Source organism: Centruroides sculpturatus, unplaced genomic scaffold (genome assembly GCF_000671375.1).
Source record: "Centruroides sculpturatus isolate CEXI.00-Female unplaced genomic scaffold, Cexi_2.0 scaffold1062, whole genome shotgun sequence".
NCBI lineage: Eukaryota > Metazoa > Arthropoda > Arachnida > Scorpiones > Buthidae > Centruroides > Centruroides sculpturatus.
In genome coordinates, this window is record NW_019385225.1 from 236,447 (window position 1) to 256,749 (window position 20,303).

At 30.9% G+C, this 20,303-nt stretch overlaps 1 protein-coding gene across 1 annotated transcript in view; it reads right to left on the reverse strand.

The window, feature by feature from the left end:
* Nucleotides 1-355: 355 nt before the first annotated feature.
* LOC111636404 (low-density lipoprotein receptor-related protein 1-like) overlaps nt 356-20,303 on the reverse strand; it is a 51,034-nt gene continuing 31,086 nt past the window's right edge. Inside the window, exons 17-21 of the mRNA XM_023381650.1 lie at nt 18,788-18,904; nt 6,843-6,934; nt 5,998-6,088; nt 5,791-5,923; nt 356-1,714 (exon numbers count right to left, since the gene is read on the reverse strand). Coding sequence (XP_023237418.1) covers nt 1,553-1,714; nt 5,791-5,923; nt 5,998-6,088; nt 6,843-6,934; nt 18,788-18,904 — 595 coding nt within the window. The 3' untranslated portion in view covers nt 356-1,552. The remainder of the gene's footprint in view (nt 1,715-5,790; nt 5,924-5,997; nt 6,089-6,842; nt 6,935-18,787; nt 18,905-20,303) is intronic.

Here is a 20,303-nt window from a genome sequence, read left to right on the forward strand (position 1 = left end):
TATGCAAAATTATATAAAATTCAGTATTTTCTTGAATAAAAAAAAATTTTAAACTGCAATGAAAGTATTTGAAACACAAGAAGAGAAACAAATTAAATATAAGTTGTCGTTGGTAGTCTGGATTTTTCAGAATCAATTGTATAAGAATTATTGTTATTTTTTTCATTTGGACTGATGTCCAATATTTACATTATGGTCAACAGAATTCCATGAGAAATCCTTGTTCCCTATGAAAAATGACTTCAAAAATGGACCAGATTGGAAGAATTCTGAATTTAATGTTACATAATCTTTTAATATAAAAGATAAATTTAGATTAATGAAAAATGACTTTTTTTTTCCAGAATTAGAACAATTTCATCAGAACAGTAACTTTATTGAATACTATTATAAACATAATTTCACAACATATGAGCTATGCAAGTTATGTAGGTAGTTACCTGTAATTAAATTTTTTTCCCAGGTTCACTTACCCGCTTCTTTACGGCACAACCGTACGCTTTGATCGTGAGTATTGGTTATGTCCGACGACTCTTTTAAGTTCTACAAATTTGTTTTGTAATCTGACGTTCTACACAGTGTATTTTCAAATATACTTACATCACAAGAGCAATATTTGATCACAGTAAGAAATACACATCACAATTTACAACGACAGACAAATGCAACAAAAAAGTACATTAATACATATTAAGCATCTTTCTCTGTACACTGATAAAACATTTATTATAATATATTGGCCATAAAAAAAAAAACAAAAAGCTTAATCACAATAATTAAGATGGCAAGTGGACGTCTGGCATTTGGCACCTTATTGATGAAGTTTTTTTTTTTAATTTATAATTAATAAAGCTATTGATATACATTTATTTTATAAACTACAAAATATGGGTTAAAATAGAGATAGTCTTTGTTGCACTTTAGCCACTAAAAGTAGTGACTTAGTAACAAATTAAAACTGCTCATTCCTTTTTCATCTCTTACCTGTTTTGTTCTAAATGGATATCCAATTTCAATGTACTGGAATATTTTTTGTGCGTACCATCTTTCAAGGAACAATATACTTCTATGCATAATTCCTAGTTCTTAATGACCTTGAGCAGTCTCATCTTTACTTTTCCAATAAATATATGTGGAACATTTTTTTTTAAGAAACTATGTTGTCGTTTATTTACTTTCTTAGTTTTTTGGACATTGACGGAAGACACTATAAATTATTATTTGGAAATTGTTGTAGATAGCTGCCCTAATTGATTTTGGGTTCTTATTTAAAAAAAAAAAAAAATTTTTTTAAGCAGGAAATCTCTAAATTATGATTATAGTTATTTACATATACCAGAAACACCTGTTTTTGGTGTCGAATTGATAGTATAAGAATGAATAAAATATAATTCTATGGTAATTAAATATACATATTACACAATTTAGATATTTTGAAAGTAATTCTTCAGCAGCTGCCAGAAGTTACTCAACTAGTTTTTAGCTGTCGACGACGAGTTTCTATTCGGATTTAGAATCGTAACCAGTAATTTGATCCTATTATTTAGCAGTATCATGCTAAAGGATGATTTCTACCAGGTTCGGTTTCGTTTGCTTGACCGTCGTAATATTCGACGTGGAGATTGTCGCTGTGTAACAACCCTTTCTTTTCTTCGCCTGGACCGGTTCCTCCGGAGTATAAAGTATCGTAAACTGGATTAGCAAAATTGGTTGCCTATAAATAATTAAGCATATTTTTTCATTATATGGCTATTAACTGTTTATATTTAAATATTTACTTTATGAAAATACTTTATTACAAAATTGGCAATTTCTAAAATATGAAATAAGAAAGATGATTGCATGTTCAAAGATATTTCCACAGAGTTTTTTATTTTAGTAATAGATTTTAAGTGAAATAAAAGCTTAAAACCTGCTTCATTTTTTAATCTGGCCTGCCTATAAATATATATATTTATTTATTTTAAAAAGTTCAGTTGAAATTTTTTTTTATGCTTGTGTCAACAGACTGAGGTAAGTATATGTTTCCCAAGTAGACCTAAAATAATAAAGTGGATAAGGCAGCAGTTTCTAAAGTGTGCGCTGCAGCATCCTAGGGAACCATGGCTTCTTCACAGGGGCGTCACGAAATAATATAAAATTTTCATAATTTTACTTCATTTTCAATTCAATGTGATGAGATGTGACATCTAGCAGACCTGGTGCAAACCATTAAGTTGGTAATAACTGCAGAAGTATCTAAAGAAAATTTTTGCAGAACATCATCTGAATTGTTTTAGTAGTTTGTCAAACTTTCTCGGTATTTTGTTTTTTTTTTTATATAAATAACTGTTAGTTTCATGCAATTTCAGTGTTCAATTAGTTTTTGGCGATTGTATAACTGAATATTGTCATAATTATGTCAGGTGACAATTTTTAAGTACAGTATTTCTTCTCATATGCATTTTAAAAAATGAATTGGTTTTTACTAAATAGTAATAACGTTGTGGCAGTGAAAGTAAGGTGGACACGCCATCAACCAGTGGTAAGAGAGTTTCAATATTTATACTTTGGTTTTATGTCTGAAGAAGAGATGTCAATGGTAAAGAGAGGCTGCAATGTATTGTATATGAAAGTTTTGGCACTCTAGTGCCAAAACTTTCATATACTTGCTACCAAGTAAGTTCAAATGCCATTTAGAAAGCAATCATCCTAGCATGATCATTAAATCTTGTGACTACTAAAATGTTAAGAATTAAATCAAGAAAAGTAAAGTATTTTTATAAGCAGGCATCAATATTGAACAATGCTTTGCTGGCCTCTTACAAGGTGGCATATAGAATTGCAAAATGTAAGAAGCCTCATAATCATTCTACCAGCTGTTATCGATATGGTGAACATTATGATTGGTGGGTCTGCTGGGAAGCAGCTTTCAAAAGTGTCTTTGTCCAATAACACCATCAGTCGCAGGATACAGCATGTAACGGAGGACCTCAATGATGTGTTAATTAAAAAAATAAAAGGGAAGGAATTTGAGTTGCAGCTGGATGAGGCCACAGATAATAATAATGATGCTCACTTGATTTGCTATGTACGATTTATAGATAGTAATAACATCGTAGACCTTCTCTTTAGTAAAAGCATCACTGCTAGTGCTAAGGCTCAAGACTTGTTTGAGATCCTTGATACTTGTATATCCAAAGATAATTTGGAGTTGACCAAATGCATTGGTATCTGTTCTGATGATAATCATTCTTTATCCAACTGTTATAGAGGATTGTAAGTACTTATTCGAAACAAAGCCCCTGACGCACTGTGGACCCGTTGCATTATTCACATGGAAGCACTTGCTTCAAAATATCTGAGATCTACAATAAACCAGGTTTTAGAATATGCAGTGAATGTAGTAAAGTTTATAAAAATGCAGCCGTTGAAGACAAGATTTTTCAAATATATGGGATCCGAGCACATGTCTTTGTTGTACTACAGCACTTTGCGATGGCTCTCTCGTCTTGTAAGTTTGAACTGTGACAGGAAATTTATATTTTCTTAAAGAGAGAGACCACAAGTGTGCAAAAATTGTGATTGAAGAGTTTTTGGTAAAACTAGCATACATATGTGATATTTTTGTAAAGCTGAATGCTCTGAATCTCTCTCTGCAGGGAAGCAACATGCACCTTTTAAAGTCATTAAAAATTAAAACAAATGAAGACAGAGGAAAAAATATTTCCCACTGTTGCAACAGTTTTTGACCTCCAGTGGAGTTGATCTTTCTCGGTATGGAATCCACTTTTGAAGAACCTTTATCACAGCTTATCACCTGGTTTGAGAAATATTTTCAAAATGATAATATTGATAAATTTGCATGGATTCAAGATCCATTTAATGCCAGTGCTCTATCTGAATTTACTACTGCAAAAGAAGAGTATCTTATTGAGTTGTCTTGTGACAATATGTTGAAAACAAAAGTTTGAAGCATGGAATTAACTGAATTTTGGATATAATATCCCCCTCTGAGTGGAAAAGCTCAGAAAATTTATTGATGTGTGTGCAGTTTCATGGTTTCAGAAATGGAAAATAATGTTTCATGAATCCTTATGTAAATGTTTTTTATATCTACACTGACAGCAGGACAGTGCTACACACACTTGAGAACAAAAGGAGACCCACACAACTAGGAAGAGAACTAATACACACTGCAAACTCTCTTGCGATGCATAAATCTGTCGAACCATCCACTTCAACTGGATTCTGGCGCACAAAGGTTACGGAGGGAACAAAACAGTGGACCTGCTGGCCAAAAAGGCTTGCACACTTCACTCCCCTCGCACCTACTCACACATACCAATGACGATGATCTAGGAGAAAATAAACTCAATTACAAACACCCTATGGCAGATTGAATGAAACAACTCCATGACAGGAAGACTCTGCCATAGATTTATACCAACTCTAACGGCAAGGAAAAAAGTCCATCACTTTGAACCCGATCCAGACATGACCCAATACCTAACGGGTCATGGGAAATTTCAGTCCTACCTTTACCGCTTTAAAAAACACACGGACAATAAATGTGATTGTGAACTTAAAAGTGAAGGAGACTCCGAACATTTTATGTTTCACTGCTCTAAATTCCATCAGCAACAGAATTTTTTAGGGACACCATCACAAGTGGACTAACATGGCCACCACAGCTGGCAGACATCTTTGCCACCAAACAGCTGTGGTGCAGCCTACAAACTTTTGTCAAGAAAACAAAAGAACTAAATCCGGACTACCTCAAACAAGAGCAACAGACACTGAATGACAATAGTCCAATCCACCAAGCATCGGAAAGCAAAACAGATGATGATAGTAAGGACGGTTCCTGAACATATATGCTTTGTACATATAACTTTCCCATTTTACATTAATTGCTCGATATTGCTTTATATAAATTACTGTATACATTGTCGTGCCATTTTGTTTATATAGATTTCTGTGCTATTGTATCATGTAACTGTATTTTGTTTTATTTTGTATGTTGTTGCATTGCGGGTGCCCATGGAACCCATGGTCACTTCCTTCCTCTCTCCTATCTATCTAACTTCTTCTTGCTGCTTATCTCCTTACCTTCAAACCCCCTTTCTGTTTCCTATCTAAATGAGCTAAGTCAGTCAGCTAAATGACTGACAGCTCTCTCGCCCTCTTTTACAAATACAAATACTGCAATTGTAAGTTTAGTTTGTGGTTGTATTGTAACAAACATTATTTTATAGATGTCTAAAATTTGTCTCTCATCCTGTGTAATGGCTGAGGAGGGATTTGATTGAAAATGCACTCTATAATAAAGTATATACATGGGAAAAGAAGTGTTTCAATTCCATTTAGTCCAAGGGCTTCCTAGACAGGTGTTATGAGTCTGAAAATGTTTAAAAGTATATGTAATATTTCGTGAATAGTTGTTGTTCAAATATCTTTACAATGATAAAATAAACAGCTTATACAAATTCATAATGATGGAACTTTTCAAATTTTTCCATTATGTTAATTTTCTGAGTGTGAAAATGTCATAAAAACATTGATGGAAAATAATTTTACATGGATAAACATACCTACAAACATGGCATTTGTAAAAATTATCACACACATAATGTGAGTAATATTTAGAAATACAGTATATAGATAGAGAATTTAGTGCCTATTTTTATATTTAAAAAAAATATATTATTTTTTAATATAAATATATATTTGTCTATTGTTATGCGTTTGTCAATTTTATCATCAAATGACAATACCAGAAAAAAATATATAGAAAAGGATTTTTTTTACCTTGTCAGGGTCAAGAGAAAATGAAGAGTTCAATGCTTCGGTAGCTTCGTCGTATTCTTCTCTCATGTACATGGGATTGCTAATTTCTAAATTAGCACTATCTTGCATTCTGACATGCATAAATGGTCGGCTGCTGAACAATTTGGTTATTAGTTAAATACTATAAAGTAAAAAAGTTTTTCAATTAAAGCAATCGTCGTTTCTTACCATTTTCGTTTACGATGTATAATGATACCAACTGTCATCAGAATAATCAAAATTAATACTATCACAATAGGAATGACGAGAGCAGCAATCACTAAAAACAAATAAATAAATAAATACGAGATTGTAACTGAAAAAAATTATCAATTCAATTAATGAAAGGTTAGTTTTATTTTTGTTTTTAAATAATTATATTATCAGGATTTTAAGATATATTGTTTTATGAAAAAATTTAATCATATTTTATATATATATTATGAGCCAAATGATTAATGACTAAAATGATCGCACAGCCTGATAAATATCGAAATATTTTCAGATTGACCAGACATTATGCATAAAGCTACATTCCTTTGGGCCATTTGATTTTCAAAAATGTCCACTTTTTTTGTTAAGAATTATTTATTGTCAATTATTTAATTATTTCAAAGTATTTTAAGAAAACCCCCTATATTATATTTCTTAATACAGTTAACATATATTCTCAATCAATCCCTATATGTAAATTTTGGGGTGGAATGATAGTATAAAAATAGCATTCTATAATTCATGGATAATCCCTGTTATTTTTCTAATAAAAATTTTAAGTTAAAATTGTTCTATAGTTTTTATATATTATAGTCTACTAAAAATGTTTTTTTTTTCAAATATTCTTAACTAGTCCTTATGCAGTCTTCATCAGAAGTAAAACTTAAGCATTCAAATCTGCTGAGATATTAAAACAAATAAGTTTTTCTCCCTCTACTTAAAATAAACTCGTACTTTTTCATTTATATTGAAGTCATTAATTTGGAAATAAAATTTTCAATTATTTTTGAACTGGAAAAAAAATGAAAATTACAACTTACAGCCTGGATGTTCATCTGTTTGATAATCTATGGCGGAAGGAGCGAGAGCAACATTTGTTTCGCATCTTATTCCTACAAAGCCTTTCGGACACCTAAATAAATAAAATTTAAATATATAATAAAACTTCCTTATTTTTCTTAATATTATTATAAAACATTTCTAATTANCTTAAAAAATTGACTGTCCCAGACCAAGTTATCATCATTTTAAAAGATAAAATAAAACAAAAATTCTAGATTTCCTTATATTTTATATTGTTATGCATTCCTTAATGATCATAACAATATATTCCTTATTTTATTTAACATTCTGGAAGATAAATGAACTGAAAACTTTAACTGTAAGTTATCTCTAAAGAAAAACAGCAAAATTCAAATATTTTGTCAATGTAAATTCTAAGTTTTTGCAAGATTAACTAGAGTAAAATAGTTTTGAAAATTGAAAATGAACACTGTGTTTATATAATTAAATAATGCTAAACTATGTATTTGCCTTTATATTTAAGTTTTGTACTAATTATTCATATAATTTTGATTTTTGAAATAATTTAATCATTAGTTATTTTAATTTGGAAGTAATTTTTTAAAAATTATATAACTATAACCCAAAAAAACTATTATTATTTTGCTTATATAATATTTGAACTATTAATGATATTCCTGAGTACATTAGAATGTATGATGATACAAATTTTGATATATTTTAAATAGTACTGTATTTATATTTATGACAAATATTTTAAATAGACACAATAACAAAATTTTATCATCGTGAGTGGGTTAATGAAGATTTTATTCATTATTAGCATTTACAATTTTTTTTATAAAAGTCATCACTACCCTCAAAATTAAGCTTTTTGTCATTTTATATTTAATTAACAATATAAAGTTTTACAATAAAATCTCATAATAGATGGAGCCACCAGATAATTTTAATTTGGTGCTAGTATGTCTTAGTGCTTTTGCCAGGAAAGTTATGCAACTCGTTACTGGATTTTCTTTGGAAATTATGTCTTAACTGACATAAGTTTAAACAGCTACTCATAAAATTATTATTATTTTTTAAAATTCATTTTTAACATTAAATAACTACTAATTACTAATGATGTGTGCAGCTTTTCAAATCTTGGAATCAGACTAGGACACCATCAATTCCTATTCTGTGTTGATTTTTAGTAGTTGCTGTGATTAAAAAAACTTATAGAAAAAAGAAAATTTGCACATTTTTTTCCAGTTTGATACGAATCACATAGGTAACTTTTACTTTATTACTGTAGAATATTAATGATGACAAAAACATTGCATTATATAATAAAAACATAACGATATCATCATCATCTGGTGAAATAAAGCGCACACAAACCTCTTTTTAAACAGAGTTAACGTGAATCCATATTATGGCCTTACCCTAAAAATGGAACAATACAGCAACAAATCCATCCATTTTTTTTGGCTGCAATTTAAAAAAATTGTAGATCTATAAATTCCCATTGTTGTCCATCTGTCTTTCCTTAATTAATCTCAAACAAAGTTAGATACATGAAATCTGAGAACAGATATGGAAGTTAGGATTAGGTTAGCTTAGGGGCAGGAGGTCTCAATTAACTGTGCATGAACTTCTGATGCAAACCAGAAGTCATGCTATTATGATTAAAATATTTTCCCCTATAAGGAGTTAGTCATGCTGTCATCTATTGCTAACAGGAAAAGTATGATGTACAGGGCCAACACACCACTAATTTGAGGAAGAGATCATATATTTTAAATTTAAAAATTATTATTAAAAATTGCAACCTGGCATTGTGATCATGTCACAATAAATAATTACTCATTGGATATTAAAATCAAATTTAAAGAGCATACATACCAATGTATATTATAAACAAGAATACATTTCTTTATTTTAATGATCAATTTGCTGACGATCACGCCAAAATATTATATTGTAAAAAAGGGAAGGCACTGAGGTCGGCGTTATGTGTGCGTTTTTTATTCGCTAGTACTTTCGACGAACATGTGTGCGTTTTTTATTCGCTAGTACTTTCTTCTACACCTTGCTGAACCTAAAGAAACAGTGGCACAAGCTGCTTGCCCAACTACACTTTCTGTTAAGCTGCAGAACGCAAAAGGTAGTACCTAAGTCTATTTCTCTTAAGTACAAAGCCTTTCCACCCTGTCTTCGACGGTCTCTTCCGAGTGTGGAAAAATCTCTCCTCGCAAAGCTGATTAGGAACAAACGAAAGTACCTAGCAGAAGCCGAGCTCAACCTCTACGCAACACACCTTCAGTTCACCAAAGCTTGTGATCCAACTTTACTCTACGAGCAGCTGGGTAAAATACAGAGTATAGCATCCTATTCTGCCCAGGCTTTAGAAAAGAAATTGAACAATAAGCTCCAGTGGTTAGCACGTTCGTCGTATAAGCAAAGAAAAGTGGAGGTGAATATCCCATATTACAACTACACAGATGAAAACGTGCCTAACGCAGTGCATAAAATTCTACAACGGGGACCTAAGTATATTCCATCGACCAACACCAATTTTTCCCAATTGATCCCGGCCACGTTAGCAGCACTCAAGTTTTGCCAGAAGGACACTGCATGTTCACAAATGGAATTATCTATAATTACGAAGATTGCCACGGCAAAACAAAGATCCGGCAAGCCCAAGGGCGTTGTGGACCTTCGAACAGTAGAACACTTCCTTGCCAGAACCAACTTGAGACTTCTAGTCTCTGACAAGGACCGGAGGTTTGTGCTATGCAGAGAGAATGACTTTCTCATCAGGGCCAATGAATTTTTAACACAGTCGCATTCCTCAGAAATGAGTGACGACCCTACTCCGGCGGTATTAAGAAAGGCAAGAAGAATCATCGCCTTACCAGGTGTTTCCTCAACCCTAACTGGGTCGCTCGATCCCCCCTCTAATGTTGCGTGTCCTAGGTTGTTCTTTCAACCAAAAACCCATAAGACAAACTGGCCGTTACGTCCGCTAGTAAACAAACGGTCTCATCCAACCTATTATTTAGAAAAAGCGCTTGCTAAATTCCTTCGCGCATTAGTTCCAGATTCTCCATATGTTACTCCCTCGTCTGTAATTGCTAAATCCACCATCGCTTTAAGTATTGGTACACTACGGCCAGACGCCTACACCTTTTACAAGCTGGATGTAGTATCTTTATATCCCTCAGTGCCAACCTTTGAGGCAGTAATGCTGGCTAATTCTCTACTTCTAAGAAAGGGCTTTAACATCCAACAAGTGCTTGATTTACGAGATGCGCTCAGCTTCGTCACCGAGTGTAATTACTTCCGTTTCAACCAGAAAATCTATTTACAAAAGCAAGGGGTTCCTATGGGCTCCCCTTTATCTGCTATCCTGGCAGAACTTATTATGAGAGAGATCGAGCACAGAACGTTCAATTCCCCGCTTGCCATCCACTATCCGAGGCTGTATTTGCGTTACGTTGACGACATCCTCATAGCGTGGGAAGACACAGATGAGACGTTCCTCATCTTTATGCAGCAACTGTCAAGCATATATCCTTCCATCAATTTCTCTTGGGAAAAAGAAAGCGATGCGGCAATAACGTTCTTAGACCTGCATATAAGTAAGTCTTCGGAAGGACTACAATTCTCGGTTCATCACAAGTCCAGCATAGCTCCACATATTATACCAGCAGAGGCTTTTCAGCCTTCTCGATATGTCAATGCTGCCATTGCCGCTCTCGTTAGAAGGGCTTACTTACTATCATCTTCGCAAGAGCTGGTAAACATGGAGTTAGACAACATAAGTTTGGGGGTACGCACTGCTGGCTTTTCACGTGCAAAATTTACGCACGTGCTCAATATGGTAAAGAAATCACTGTTTCCAAGTACCACATTATGCAGCAAAAGAGAATTTTCAATGGTACAAACATCGTTGCCATACCTGGGACCCCTCTCTATACGTATCTGCAGAATCTTTAAGCAGCACGGCCTTATACTACCACTAACCCCACTTCCAAACCTACGCAAACTCATTTGTAATGATAGGGACAAATTTTCCACGCTTGAGAAGTCGGGGGTCTATGCTGTACCTCTGGAAAACCTTACAACGGGAGTAAATGCAAGATATGTCGGGGCCACTACTAGAATGCTTGCCAGCCGACTAGAAGAGCACCAAAACGATGTTGCGAGGGGTAGACACACCACCGAGCTCGCAAGAAAAGTACTTGAGCAGGGTTACAACCCGCTATGGTCCCAAGCGGTTATGCTCAAGAGCTGTAAGGATCGAAAAATCGTATTTATATGGGAGTCTCTTCTTACTACCACCTTGGACACGTGCAACATTCCAACTCTCGAGCTGCCCAGTGTATGGGTCACACTATACAAGCAATTAAGTAAAAATTAGCATTCTCCAGAATGCGTACAGTGTGTGTCTAGATCTGCGCATGCGCGTATTCGCACATCATGGAGCTTTCTGCTCGTTCGTTTTTCGAACATTTTTGAATATTTCTATCGTGTTCCTAACGACTTTTACTAAAGTTTCATCTTAAATTTAAGCGTTCTATTCCAAATCGGATTATTTCCGTTTAATTCTTTCGATAATTCGCCTGATGACGACGGCTATATGTTCGTCGAAAGTACTAGCGAATAAAAAACGCACACATAACGCCGACCTCAGTGCCTTCCCTTTTTTACAATTTCTTTATTTGTTCCGGCTCATTCAAATGTTCCATTTAGATATAAAGTAGTTGCTTTTAGGTTGTTAATTAGGAGGACATTTACCCATTGCACCAATATTAAGGATATGATCATAGAGCTTAAGCACACAGAGTACTCAATAAAACTTATAGAAAATTTAGCAAAAATATATGAAAAACAAGGTATCACCCAGGACAAAAAAGATGCCCCAGCTAAGTCTAGAAATATAATATAATATTGGTTTCACCTCTTCTCATTCCAAGAAATTACATGTAAGTTAAGAATGATCTGGCATACAAAAGGAACAAATGCTACAAAATCACAAAGATACTATACTATTTATTTAAAAAAGTCCCTCAAAAATTGATATAAAATTTCTTTTTATTGGTCAGATTTTCAATGGAATAGATAATTTTGACTTCTAACTTGGTTTTTTTAAGTTATGTAAGGTTTTTCTTAAAGATTTAACTTTTTTTTTCTTCCAATTTTTGTATTAAATCAGAGATCAAGACTTAGGTATTTTTATTCTTATTTAATACGAATATTGGAAGAAAAAAGAAGTGAGGTTTTTATAACTGAATTTTAACTTAAATTCCAGGAGGTCTGGCCCAATCTATTGGCAAGCGCCAAATCCGACAGAGGGCGCTGTTTTTGAGCCAAGATGGCTGCCAAAACAAATAAGGAACCGACCACGTATTTGTTCAGTGCTTGAACCAATTCATTTTCTATCGGTGACGATTACTGCGAGGACCAAATGGAGAACAAATCATTGAATTTATGTCAAATTCTAGACTATATCAGTGACAGGAAACGCCTTGTAGAAGGTGAACACACACAAATCTGCCCGAACACAAACAAATCACATGATAGACTGAAAATTGTTCTTGACATTAATTAAATATAGTTTGTGTAAATTATGTCCAAATATCTGTCCATCAATATGTAAAAACAGTTTGAGGTTTTACATGCATTTAAGATTAATCTTGTGTGGAATTTGAAAACTGCTTGATAGAGAAAAATTTAATTTGCATACCATGAATGATATTTTGAATTTAATAATCTCTTCCTTTCTTGGTCCAATACACTACTAAACATGTTTTCCACTATACAACAAAACCATAATTCCAGTCATCATCCAAAAGATCAAATAACATGTGAAATCCCAAATTTAGTTAATAACAAACTAAATTTGTTAAACCAATTATATAAGGTAAAAAGGAACTATAATAATAATCTTTTGAGCTCATCCAAAGTAGAATTAATCAGGATGTTATTACTAAAAGCAATTGTTTTATAAAATTCTATGATCTTTAAGGTTAGAGCCTTTTTTGATGATAGTCTATTTGTGTCTTGACACAACATAACCAGGTACTTCTCTGTCCAGACAAAATTATTTCCTTATATAAATTGAATTTTCTCAAAATGAATTAACCAGTCAATTCTCTATATTGGAAGGGCATAACACATTGTGTTTAACACAATTGAGGAAAACAACTGGAATTGACTTTTTACTGTTTTGCTTTTCATTATTGCCTGTAAATAGATTAAAGCTGCAAGAATAAATTATTTGTTATGTTAACATGTTGATGTAGCAATAAATTGTATTCCCAAATAAGAAGTTTCATCAACAACCAGTAACTTATCATTTTGTATGTAAAAGTCGTGGTCTTGTTTAGCCAGTTGACCACCTTTTTGAAATATTATTATTTTTATTTTATCTTTTTTGATTAATTTTCATTTTTAATTGAGAAAAATAACTTTGTATCTGATTTTAGCTTTCTTTGAAAGCCACTTTTAATCAGAGAAATTTAGAACCACATCATTTGCATAATGGATTGTGAATTATTTGATTTCCCACTATAAAACAATCCTCTGATAAACTGTTTAATTTTATGATTCATGACATAGATAAATAGGTATGGTGATAATGGATTGCCCTGTAAAATATTGTAGTGAATGTCAAATGATGGATATATATATTCTTTCCTTACTTATTATTGAGTAATGGCCAAAGAGAGATTTAATTGCACTTGTAAAATTGGCTTCTGCACCACACATTTTTAATTTATTACTTAGTATCTCTATAGTTATTGAGTCAAAAACTTTTTCAAGATCCAGAAATGCAGCATAAACTTGGCATCTTTTCTTTTGATTAAATGAATTTTGACAATCGATGATAGCATAAAAATTGCAAGTTCCATTCCATTCTTCTTAGCAAAAGCAAACTGAAATGGAGAGTTCAAATAGTTCTCTCTTGTCCACTGTTCAAATGTGTTTGCCAATATAGCTATAAAGTACTTCCTAAGCATTGACAGAATGGCAATTGGTCTATAATTACTAGGATTAGACTTATCTCTCCTTTTATAAATCATCCGGAAGTATATCAAATTCCACAGATCAGGAAAGACACCACTATTATAGATATAATTATAACTAAGAGCAAGGAGGTCCATTACTTCATCTGGCAGCCGTTTTTAAAAAACAAACCAGGGCCAAATCAGGACCCACCTGTTTTCTCTCTCAACTTCACCAATAGTTTCGACTATTTCCACCCCATGGATAGGCAGATTCAGCACTTGACTTTCCACCTCATCCAAACTCTCCAGGTCAATTTCATACAAATTAGTCTGCATCCCCATCAATCTGTTCATGAAAAATTCATACCACCAGTCAAAAGAAATGAAATCAAGTTTCTCCACTATATTTCTAGGGTGATATTTTTTTGACGATTACAAACAAGCAATAATAATTTTTTTTATTCAATGAATTAAAATAACTTTTCTTTTTTTGCTTTTATTAAATTAATATAGCTTTTCTTGCAAGCACTGTTTTTATGAAATATAGTTATAATATAATCTGTTTTTATGAAATACAGTTAGTGCTTTTTTCTTTTAATCTTTTGGCTATATAACAATCATACCGCTCAAGCTATCTTAGTGTAATATTTTACTCTATTTGGATTCGTTTCTATTATGAAATTATTAAAAATTTTGCTATTTTACTATAAACAAAATCAGTACCTTCTATTGATACTACATTCTGAATTGATCTTATTCTATTGACAATCTCTTGTTCAAAGGTATTATTGTATTTATATTTCTCTGTAATTGACTGTACACTTTTCTTTGATTTTCCATCAAAGGATGATTTAAACATCATCCTATTGTCAACAAAATTGGATGATGATCAGACAGATCGACATTAGAAACCCCAAATTTAGTACAATAGTCCAATAAAAATTCCAAACAGATAACGTAATCAATTACTGAAGCTCCCTTATGAGAGATGTGGATATAACAACCTGAGAAATCACCAACAAAGTTCCCATTTTAAGATAAACAGGTTGTAATTTTGAACAAAAGTTAACAGTAATCTTCCTTTGTTATTAATTCCTAAGTCGTGATTAAATCTTTTATTACAGACAGCAGAACATTATGCAACTTGTAGCTAAATTTTTTAAGTAATCCATGTTGGTTCACATTATGTACAGTACTTGTAAATTAAGTATAAGGAATTCAAATTTCTTATGTAAAAGAAATAAATTGAACTGAATCTAAATCAAATATATTCTGTGTGTACATATTTTTAGAGGTTGAAACATCAATCAATCAATCAAATAACTTTATTGTATTAGGATATTGCCTGTTAAAATAGGGTATATAAATTTAGTATAAACAATTGATTTTACCATTGTATTATACCATTATTTCCAAAACAAATTAGTTCATACATAACATCATTAACATTAATCTAAATTAGTAAATTGTCGTCTTTGTACTTATTAAGATATACATTTTTTCTATTATTGGCACAAATCATTAAAATTTATATATAATGTTATGCCAATAGAATAAATTTTTGGAAATATTTTTTTTTCACACTGCAAAAACTACAACTAATATTTATCTTCGTGCATTAGATACGTATTTTTTCATTGGTAACTTTATCTCGTAACTCTTGAGCTTTACAGAGACAAAACAAGTGAATTTTGGAACATATTACATCTAAAGCAACAACGGTTAGATAATTAATAAATGAAATTATCATTAACTCCTTATTTAGTGTTAATTGAATGAAGAACTCTTTTATATTAAAATATAAATTTGAGAATATATATCCATTAATATATGAGTATTCTAAAATTATACCATTTGGGGTTTTTCCAGCTATTAAGATCATTAATATCTTTGGTAAAGGATATTTCAAAGACATTTTGCATCAATTGTGAGCTAAGTAAATCACTCATCTCAGTTTTTTTCCATAGAAAATCTGCATCAAATATTTTCAATATGTTGACACTTGATACTTGACCTACCCAATTTTTACTATGAGCATCAGTATGCATTTTTTTGTATAATAGTCTTAATAGCTTGGCTAGTAATATTTCATGATTAGAGGTTGAAATATTTATTTTTTTTCAATCATTTTGATAATGGAATTATAAATTCTCTAACATTTAAGAAGCTAGAAAATATTTTCAGTGTGCATTTAGTATTTACTGTAAATTTATGGAGCTGTCTTATTCTTACTCTTCAATACCATCTGAATTCATCATTATATATTACTGATAGGGCTTCCTTATGTGATGCCTGATGACATTGGCAGTAGGAAAGTACTCGGCACATCAATATCTTTAATATATCTGAATTTGTCATTATAAATAATAACTGAAATTGTTAGTTATCATTTCATGATCTCAATCTAACTTAAGAAATTATATAGTACACACACACATACACCACACACACACACCATTCATTCTGGAAAGACAAGAGAATGGAAATGCAACATACTTTTCTGATTGAATGACAGAGAATTTCATCTAATTCATTTGGACTACAGACCAAACAAGCTGTAATGTTCTTTAGAAATGCTAGATCAGACGACATACAAGTAAGTAGTATGCAGTTCAGATATGCTGCCCACTTTTATGGCATCGTACAAATTCATAGTAATCTGCACTTAGAAAGTTCAAGTATGAATAAGATACATTACTGTGTTTCTAGTTTCCACAGTATAACTGGTGCACATAAAAATGTAAGTGCTTTCAAGCATATTACACATTTATAAATGATTTTTCTGAGTGTTTTATACCTGAAATTTTTCTTATATGTCAACAATACAAGGTATTTTAATTAAATTATCATACCGAGTGTTTGCTTAATTATTGAGAGACAAATCATAACAAATAGTTGAAAAAGTAATCCACTGAAGAAAAACTCAAATTTTTATTTGTAAATAAATATAATATATAATGAACATATTTAAAATTTCCTTTTAATACAACAATTTGTCATATCAATAATCATTGTATATTATACATACTGTATATTGTATTTTAAATCAAGTGTTAAGTTTTGAATGTAATTTTTATTGAAAAATGTTTCACTTAATTGTGCATGGGCAATTACGTGGAAGTTTCATCCTTTTCAATCATGTATGTTACAGGATAACAAAATGGATACATGATTTGCAAATCATTAAAATTTATATATAATGTTATGCCAATAGAATAAATTTTTGGAAATATTTTTTTTTTCACACTACAAAAACTACAACTAATATTTATCTTCGTGCATTAGATACGTATTTTTTCATTGGTAACTTTATCTCGTAACTCTTGAGCTTTACAGAGACAAAACAAGTGAATTTTGGAACATATTACATCTAAAGCAACAACGGTTAGATAATTAATAAATGAAATTATCATTAACTCCTTATTTAGTGTTAATTGAATGAAGAACTCTTTTATATTAAAATATAAATTTGAGAATATATATCCATTAATATATGAGTATTCTAAAATTATACCATTTGGGGTTTTTCCAGCTATTAAGATCATTAATATCTTTGGTAAAGGATATTTCAAAGACATTTTGCATCAATTGTGAGCTAAGTAAATCACTCATCTCAGTTTTTTTCCATAGAAAATCTGCATCAAATATTTTCAATATGTTGACACTTGATACTTGACCTACCCAATTTTTACTATGAGCATCAGTATGCATTTTTTTGTATAATAGTCTTAATAGCTTGGCTAGTAATATTTCATGATTAGAGGTTGAAATATTTATTTTTTTCAATCATTTTGATAATGGAATTATAAATTCTCTAACATTTAAGAAGCTAGAAAATATTTTCAGTGTGCATTTAGTATTTACTGTAAATTTATGGAGCTGTCTTATTCTTACTCTTCAATACCATCTGAATTCATCATTATATATTACTGATAGGGCTTCCTTATGTGATGCCTGATGACATTGGCAGTAGGAAAGTACTCGGCACATCAATATCTTTAATATATCTGAATTTGTCATTATAAATAATAACTGAAATTGTGATGTAGCATTAAATTGTATTCCCAAATAAGAAGTTTCATCAACAACCAGTAACTTATCATTTTGTATGTAAAAGTCGTGGTCTTGTTTAGCCAGTTGACCACCTTTTTGAAATATTATTATTTTTATTTTATCTTTTTTGATTAATTTTCATTTTTAATTGAGAAAAATAACTTTGTATCTGATTTTAGCTTTCTTTGAAAGCCACTTTTAATCAGAGANTATCACTCTACTCAATAAAACTGTATTCTATAAACCTCACCAGCAACAAAGAACAACAGTAAAACACTTCAAACATTTTTGGCCTATACCAAAAATGTTTGAAGAGCTTTGCTGCTGTTCTGCTGAGATGACTGAGGTTTATCAAGACATTATATGATCACTATCCAGTTCAAAGTCTGAAGAGTTTTTTTTTATTGTATTCTGTTAAGTTGAAATATCTAACATCTTCATTGAGTTGTGTTTGTTTATTTTATGGCATGCAGCACTCTCCTCAAAAAAATCATTGTGTCATGTATGCTAAAGGTTGTCTATCCTGCACTAATGTTTAACACAAGTATTCCATCCAATAGCAGAAAAGATTAGGATTACCATCATTTCCTAATTCTTCTGAAATTTTCATCTATATATTATTATAATAATCTCTCCAAGATTGATCATATAAAAAGGGATTTGCTTTTCTTGCCAGCTCAATGAGATTTCAGTGTTTGTGTAAATGGATCATTGCTAGGCAACAATCTACAGAAATCCATATAATGGAAACTAGCCTTTATGGTACTAAAGTAATAAAAGAATACATTTCACTTAATTGCCCATGGGTATTTAAGTGAGCATTTACAGTAAACAGAAGATTATTTATTATGATTTTTCTGATCATTTGTAATATATTTTATCCAACTTAAATATGACATGAAAATAAAACTTACACGCAAGTGGGTAATTCATCTTCATTTAATGCAGGTATGCAAGTTGCAAGATTAAAGCAGAAGTTATTGCATAATGAGTTAATTTGGCATCTTTTTCCTTTCCATCCTTTATTACATCTAAATACAAACACACATAGTTCATTTTTAATATCTTATCAATTTAAATATTTCAAAATAAACAAAATCAACTTCCACGTTTTTATAATGTGATGTAATAGTCATAAAAATTAATTGAAAAAAAAACTTTAAATTTGATTCTCCAAATTGCATAATATATAGTGTCAGAATATTATTCTTTTATTTTTTACATGTTAGAAAATTTAATAGAAGTAATTTTGAAATTAAGTGAATGCAGAAAGTTGAACTCAGGAATATCAATATAGTATTTGCTGTTTTTCATTAACAATTTATTTGATTGTAGAAATTTCATAATGTTATTAAAAATAAGCTGTATAAACTTTTATCACATCATAAATTGTTACTAGTAAAATTTTGATTAAAAAAAAAAAACAAGTTGCTTGATAACTAAATGTATTATTTCTACATTTATAGTTTTAATATGAATGACTCCAGTTTCCCAATACTTGAATTAGTTCAAATAATAATTGATTAATTTCTATGTTTTTATAATTACAAATGTAATCACAGATTAAAATCTTTAAAAACTAATTTTACTAAAAAAATGATACTATACTATGCTGGATTATAAAAACACACAACACACGTGCATCTGAAGACAAATGATATGTTTTAATGAAGTATTATTGTATTTACTTAATGATAAAGTACTTTTCCATAAGTTTACATATAATAATGTGTGACTAATTTAAGTAAAATGCAAGGAGAAGTTAATAAAATTAAAAAAAAAATGAAGCAAGAAAATTTTTATAGTCTAAACATTTGGGCAATTGTCCCAGCGCTCTGCCACTTTCTGAAAAATGCTGTGTAAATATATATTGATTGCTGTTGACTCACTGTAGTACATATTTTCCATCCCAGTGTTCTTTTAAAAGCCACAAAGGCAATAATTATTTTGTGCTAGATCTTGGTTAGTAGAAGTTAGGCACTTGTCAACTCTCTAAAAACATATTGCATAAACAGTGATTCTAACAGCAATTGGCAAATACATGTTTCTGAATCTATTTATTGTTTGAAAAACATTTGATAATCAAAATGTTCTTTAAAGTTTGAAAGGTTCATATAGCATGGGCCAAGCACAAGTAATTACATATTTTTGAGCAATGAAGATATTGTTGGAGCCTTTACAATACATGTTCATAAGTGATTTGTACAACATTTTTCAGGAGCTCGTAGAGTTGAGACAAGTGCCAAAATATTTATAGAAACTATTATTCTATGCTATAAATTTTCTTGCTTAATTTTTTGGTATCTGTAACCTAATTATTGGCTTCTCTTATAATACTCTATTAAGATTATTATATTAAGCATCTGAAAAATTAATATCTAATCTTTGTATAAATTCAATATCAAACTATTCATATTTTTCAATATGAAT